The sequence below is a fragment of the Pseudopipra pipra genome, chromosome 15 (genome assembly GCF_036250125.1).
Source record: "Pseudopipra pipra isolate bDixPip1 chromosome 15, bDixPip1.hap1, whole genome shotgun sequence".
Lineage (NCBI taxonomy): Eukaryota > Metazoa > Chordata > Aves > Passeriformes > Pipridae > Pseudopipra > Pseudopipra pipra.
In genome coordinates this window covers 12940570-12946690 of record NC_087563.1, presented here as the reverse complement: position 1 = coordinate 12946690, position 6121 = coordinate 12940570, and the positions used below count along the sequence as shown (strand labels likewise).

The following is a 6121-nucleotide window of genomic DNA, read 5'->3' as shown; positions in this document are numbered from 1 at the left end:
TCTGGAGCTGCTTTTATGCAGCCCGTCTGTCCCTGCTCAGGCTTCTCCATCCCGCAGCAAGCAGCGTGGAGGGCACAGGGAGGTTATTGGGTTTTCTTAATCTGGGGCGACTATGCAGAGCCAGGCAGCCAGAGTGCCTGGATTTTTCTCAACATGGTCTTGAACGACATCCACTCACCCAGATCCCAGTTTCCCACCTATTGCTTTTCCTTGGCTGTTTCCTTCTCCAGAGGGGAGGCAGTGTGACTGGATGAATAAACAGCATTTCTCTTTGGAGCCCACAAAATCTTTATTTGGCTAAGAGTGGCCCAGGAGCCCTCCAGCACGTGCTGTCATTTGCCTCTCCACCTCCTCGGTGAGCCCAGGGCGTGCGCTGCCACTCCGGCACGGAAAGGCTAATCCTTGTCTTCCTGCTCATCATCCCTGTCACTGCCGCGGTCCTGGGGCAGGGACACAAAGAAAAGGGACAGCATGTGAGGGGAGCGCTGGCTGTCCCGGCCCCTGGTACCTCTAGGTATTTGGCAGCATCCCCACAGGTTTGCATCCCCCCAGGTGCAAACCCCACAGGGCCGGTGTGCAGGGGGGCAGCCAGGCCCCAGCACGGAGCTGGGGTGGGGTTACCTCCTCCAGGTCACTGCCGGAGCTGCTGCTGCTCCTGTTCTCTTCCCCATCTCCCTGCCAGGGAGAAGAGAGAGGGACCTTGGCACCCCATTTGCTGTTTGAGCAAGAGCCTTGAGTCGGAGAGACTCCTGGCCCTGTGGGTATCTAGAGCCAGGCTTTGCACCACTGGTGCTGCTGTGGAACCACGTGTGCCCACGGCCCTGCAGGGAACTCCGGAGCCAGGAGCAGGGATTGGGTGGTGTGTGCAATGCAGGCAGCATCACTGTCCATGGCAGTATTTAATTTGGAAAGGAAAAGGAGGGAGAACTAGCTGGGAATATTGGGAGAAAAGAGGCAGCTGTCCCTCGGTGGAAAAGCCACACATGCAGTGTGATTTCTAGGCTGTGGATGGCATAGCTCCATCCACCACAGGTGTGGGGTTGGCATGGGTCAGACATGGCTTCCCTTCACAGCCAGGATGAAAATGGTTCTGCAGAAAACTCCATCATTCCCCTACCTTTTCCTCTTCTTCCTTCTCCTTTCTCTTCTGCTTGTCTTTCTCTTTTTCTCCCTCAGTCTTTTCCTTCTCCTTTTCTTCCTTCTCCTCTTTCTTGTCCTTTTCCTTCTCCTCTCTCTCCTTATCTTCCCGTCCGAACCCTACAAGAGGGCACAGAGGAAGGTTCACTGCCAGCATCCAGCACACACAAACCCAGCAGGTCCCCCTGAGTCTGCGCCAAACACTCACATTTCAGGATTGTTGACATTTCACCGAAGCCAAAGAGCTCTGGGGCACAAGACGATCACACCTACGGCACAGAGAGGACCTAAAGGAGCAGCTGGAGAGTGGAGAAAGGAAGAAGGTGAGCTTTTCAGGGGTGAAAAGACCTCCCTGGACTGTTCAGTTTTTGCAGAGGTCCTGTGCACTTACTACCCCCAAAAACAGCAGGGAAGGGGATCAAACAATCTGTGGCCTCCACAAAAGCCAGACCTTGTGCCCACCCAGGCAGCCCCCACTTCCCCCAGGGAAGCAGCAAGCGCCAAGTGATGGAAGCAGAGAAATCTCAGGGCAAATGTGCAGGGAGATGCCTTAAACCTCCCATGAGCAGCTGCAAATTAAGGAAATTTTTCAAATTATATGAGGATGAAGGAATAAAGAGCAGGTGTGGGGACTCCTAGGAAGCCCCAGCAGAAAGGAGACCTCTGGAGACAGGGTGATTTCAGGGAGGGAGATGGAGACAGCAGCAAGCAGAAGAGAAGCTGAGAGCAAGGGTAAGAAAAATCCAAGCATTGATTAGGTGCCTGAAAGGTGGCAGATGAGAAGAAAGGAAAGAAAATAGCTTGCTTTAAAAATAGCAGGCCCAAACAAATCCCATGAAATAGCCCGGGCAGGTCAAGCCCTCCCTCTCATACACAAACAGCACAACAGGGCAGCAGGGGCAAGAGATCACGTCCCTTCTGCTTGCAGGGAAGAGCAGGGTCCTACCCTGCCCCAGCAGGTAATTAGGAAACAGCTTCTCTTCCAGCCAGTGATGGAGGGAGGCAGAATATTAGTGCTTTTTTTTAATGTTTTTTGGCCTCAAAATGACATCATCTGGTTGGTATTAGTGGCTCTTTTAAAAGAGCCAGTTGCAGCCTCTGAGCTGATAACATTGATTTGTATTTTCTAGACAGGTTTTTAAACCCCCAGGATGCTGCAGGGGAGTGGGAAGCAATGGGGTTTGGGGTGGAATCAGAGGAGAGACAGGTTAGACAGGGAGAGAAGGAGTGTGGGAAATGGCTGATAAAAGACATAATCAGTGCAAAGTTAAAATCTAATTAATAATGAACAGTAATCTAATTCATCTCCGTAATTAAGAAGTGCAACTACTAATTGAAAATAATTACATTTTAATCTAAAATCATTAAAATAATCAAACGTTAACAAAAGAAAAGGCAGCCCCTGGGAAGGTGCAGGGGAAGGTGCAGGAGGTGTAGCTGATGCCCTGATCCCAGGGTCTCCTCACCAAAGCTGCTTCACAGCTCCTGTGGTGTGTGCCCAGCCCCAAATCCATGAGGATGTCCCTGCCTTGTGCCTTCACTGCCAGAGGGGAGCAGATAGGGAAGGCACATGGTACAGAGAGGTGGAAATCAAGCTTTGCACTAGGATATGAGCAACCAGATCTCTGTGGGGGGTTACAACCCCTTAATTCCCTTCCACACATGGGGGACCAGCCCTGCTGATTTCCAAGAGATGGGGTAGGCTCCCACACTCCAGGGCTCTGACAAGCTCCCATCTGGGGCTGCCACCCAGCCCCCTCTGCAGCCGTGGGTCATGATGGCTGCCAATGCTCAGCTTTTCCCCATCCCATCCCATCCCATCCCATCCCACCCCATCCCACCCCATCCCATCCCATCCCACCCCATCCCACCCCAGCAGATCCAGTTTTGCCTGTTCCTTCAGAGCCTTGGCTGCCACGGGTTTCAAGCAGGCAGGTTCACCTGACCCAGATGAGCTGGTTCCCTAAAGCCTGGGCAGGCAAACCAGCAAAACCCAGTGATGGTCCCACTGACCAGCTGCAATTGTCCTCCTTAGCTGAGCAAAGCGTGAGGTGCAGCTGGATCAGACCTCTGGCTAATGGAGCAAACTTGCATATTCATACCTCTCCAGATGCAACAGCATGGATGGCCTTACCCCCCAGGCACGACAGGCTCACAGGGCACAGTGAGCCCACTCCCATCTCACCCAAGGAACTGAAGTCCATCCCACAAGGCTCAGGCATGATGCCCCATTGCCATCCCCAAGACCACATGGAGCACAAGCTGTCCCAGGGATACTCCTGCTGCACCCTCTGCTTCACCCTGCCCTCCTGCTCTGCTTCTCCCGCCTGTAAAATACGTAGGCAAGTCTGTAAATTCCCAGGATGACATGAGGGATAAAGGAAAGCGCCTTACCTGGAGCTGAAAAAGACAAGTGGCCTCCTCGATGCCTGGCTGGCAGCTACCAGGGATCCGGGTATTTGAGTGTTGTGGTCTCCTCCCCAGTCCCACTTTTGGAGCAGAAAAACTGGCTCTGCCACCTGCCACGGACAGCACATGACAGCGGAAACATGACCAGTCCCATTGGTACCCACGGGAAGTATTGCCTCCAGCACAGGCAGGAGCTGAAACACCTTGCAGCAAGCAAGTCAGGGCAGCTCTGGAGGCTGCAGACAACCACGGGGACCAGCCCTGGGACCAGGGAGGGCACTGGGGACTCTGTCTGGGGATGTGCTATGGCCAGGGCCCTGCTGAAAGTACAGAAAAGGGACTTTGGGGTTGTCCTTAAAACCGCGGTGAGAGGGACCTCCAGCAGGTCCTTGGGTGGGAGGTGTCAGGTGACTCAAGCAGATTAAGGCAAGGCCAGGCCAGGCAGAGCTCAGCACTCCCAGCTCCCTCCAGTGCTTGTCCTTGCTGCTGGCTTTCCCTCCAACATATCATTAAGTAAATACCTGTCAGCAGAGAGCAGTTACCAGCAGGTCTAAACACCTGCATAATGTGCTCTCCCTCTAATGCAATGCCCTCATTTCTAACAGCGCCAGTACGGGATAATAACAGTAACAATAATGTCAGACAGGCCTTGTGTACCCAGCTAATTTGTTTTCTCCACCTAATCAGAAGTATTACCTCTCCCGTAAGATTTGCCCCATTTAACACCTTCCAACTCTACAACAAAGTTGCTCCTGCAGTCATTTGACTTTCATTTACAGTAATTACTCCACATTTACAGTGTGGAGCCCCCTCCCAGCAATGAGACTAACCCTGGGTAACCCATGCAGGGAGCAAGCAGCTGTACAGAAGTCACTTGTTCCAAAAACCTGTCTATGTCTGCCCAAGGCCTCCTCCACAGCCTGTACAAGCACCAACCTCAGAGCAAGAGTCCCCTTAGCAGCTTTAGATCAGAAATGAGGGATGGGTTTTAACATCAAAGGTGGATAAATCCTGGAGCAGCTCAGCAAGCCGGTAGCAGAGTCCCTGTTGCTGCCCATTTTACAATCAATAGATGTGGTGCTCTTACAGAGATGCTCCAGCTCACACACAAATCATTCAGGGCACTCCTGCCGGCAGCACTCAGTCTTGGGATAAACAATGGCAGCAATCCTGGCAGGACACAGCCACCAGGTCAGTGCAGCCAGGGAATGTGGGGGCTCGGTGGAAATGTGCACATGGAGCACAGTGCAGGACCATGGAATAGATCCAGGGAGGATGCTTGGTGTTGGGACTGGCACTGGCATCCAACCCACACCTCTGAGCAGCTCCTGCCCCCTCAGGAAGATCCTCCCCCACTAATACCAAACTCAAGCTTATTTTTAACTGGTGACCTCATTGCTCATTCCCTGCCAGGCCCAGCTGGGCTCTCAGTACTCTGATGTCCCCAGCATCCTCCAGTTAGAGGAGCCCAAGGGACAGCCCTGCCATCACTTCCTGGCCATGGGGACACAAAGCATCACCCAGGGACCCCCCCGACCATCCAGCCAGGCTGGAGCCACCAGCATGTCCCAGCACAGGAGTGGCTGTCACCCCCCAGCAGAGTGGCAGCCACAGACATCCACAGGCCCACAGACCACACAGGCTCTGCTCTCACCCTGCAGTGGGCACAACGCTGCCCTTGAAGGAGGGAAAGCAACCTGCCAGCCAGCACCCAAAACACCAGTGTGTGGCCACCTCCAAACTGCTGTCACAGTGCTGAGCTGCAAGGGACAAGGAAACTCCCAGAAAACATGAATTAGCACCGTACAGGCCACTTATGTCCTCTATTTCTGTGCCAAGGAGCCTTTGGCTACAGAACACCAATCTCTGCTTAAATCACATGATCACAGACCACTGTTTATTTAGGATCCAGTGTACACACCTGAGAAGGAAATGCCAGAGCTCTCCCCTTCCTGCCTCTGAGTCAGGCCATGTAGTTTGTGCTGTGGGTGACCTGGGACAGTTGTCCCCTTGGTCACAGCCACCATTGGCAACATAGGTGCTGCTTCTTCCAAACAAGGACAGCTGCTCATCCTGTCACAGGTTCTGCTGCTACTGAACATTCATGTTTTAATAATGGAAAATGAGTCGCTGGGAAGGTGGTTGGGCAAGGACTGGGAGCACGTCCCGAAGCCCATCGGCAAGACCAAGCCTTTTTTATGTTTTCAACCTTTCCACAGCAGCTGCCAGGAAGCAGCTTTTACAGCTGCAATGACAGAATCTCTCCCAAGGAAAAAAAATAATTGTGGGAGGCTTTTTTTTTTCTCCTCCAAGTCACTGCCAGCATCTTAGCTGACTCTTATCTATTCTCAGCCACCTCTCACCTCCCCAAACACTACCAGAAGTGCTCAAATTACTGTCAGCTCTCATTAGGTTCACGAGCAAGGCAAGGCCAAGCAGTAAGACCTCCAGACAGTTGGATGCTGAATTCTGATGAATCCTTTGGGTAGGAAGGTTTCAGCAACTGTGGAACTGTTTTTGTTGGCTGTCTATTGCAGCCTTTGCACTGGCACACAAATGAAGCTGGTGCATGCTT

General features: G+C 52.7%; 1 protein-coding gene across 6 annotated transcripts; it reads right to left on the bottom strand.

Moving 5' to 3' along the window:
- Window positions 1-264: 264 nt before the first annotated feature.
- LOC135422634 (merozoite surface protein 9-like) lies at window positions 265-4291 on the bottom strand. 6 transcript variants are annotated; one of them, XM_064671991.1, is made up of 5 exons: window positions 3532-4291; window positions 1346-1406; window positions 1118-1257; window positions 622-675; window positions 265-440 (listed from the first exon to the last, which is right to left on the bottom strand). In XM_064671991.1, the coding sequence occupies exons 2-5, from the start codon at window positions 1362-1364 to the stop codon at window positions 396-398; spliced, it is 258 nt and encodes an 85-aa protein (XP_064528061.1). In that variant the 5' UTR covers window positions 1365-1406; window positions 3532-4291; the 3' UTR covers window positions 265-395. The 6 variants fall into 6 exon arrangements, 5 of the variants coding, with proteins under 5 accessions (XP_064528061.1, XP_064528060.1, XP_064528057.1 ...); XM_064671990.1 differs by having other exon boundaries at window positions 1346-1424; window positions 3532-4288; XM_064671987.1 differs by having other exon boundaries at window positions 1346-1436; window positions 3532-4286.
- Window positions 4292-6121: the final 1830 nt, after the last annotated feature.

Excerpts from the sequence above, each read along its gene's own strand:
- LOC135422634 (XM_064671991.1), bottom strand. Across the intron at positions 676-1,117 it reads AGAAGGAAGAAGAGGAAAAG|GGAGATGGGGAAGAGAACAG; the intron begins GTAGGGGAATGA and ends TCTCCCTGGCAG. Across the intron at positions 441-621 it reads CCGGCAGTGACCTGGAGGAG|GACCGCGGCAGTGACAGGGA; the intron begins GTAACCCCACCC and ends TCCCTGCCCCAG.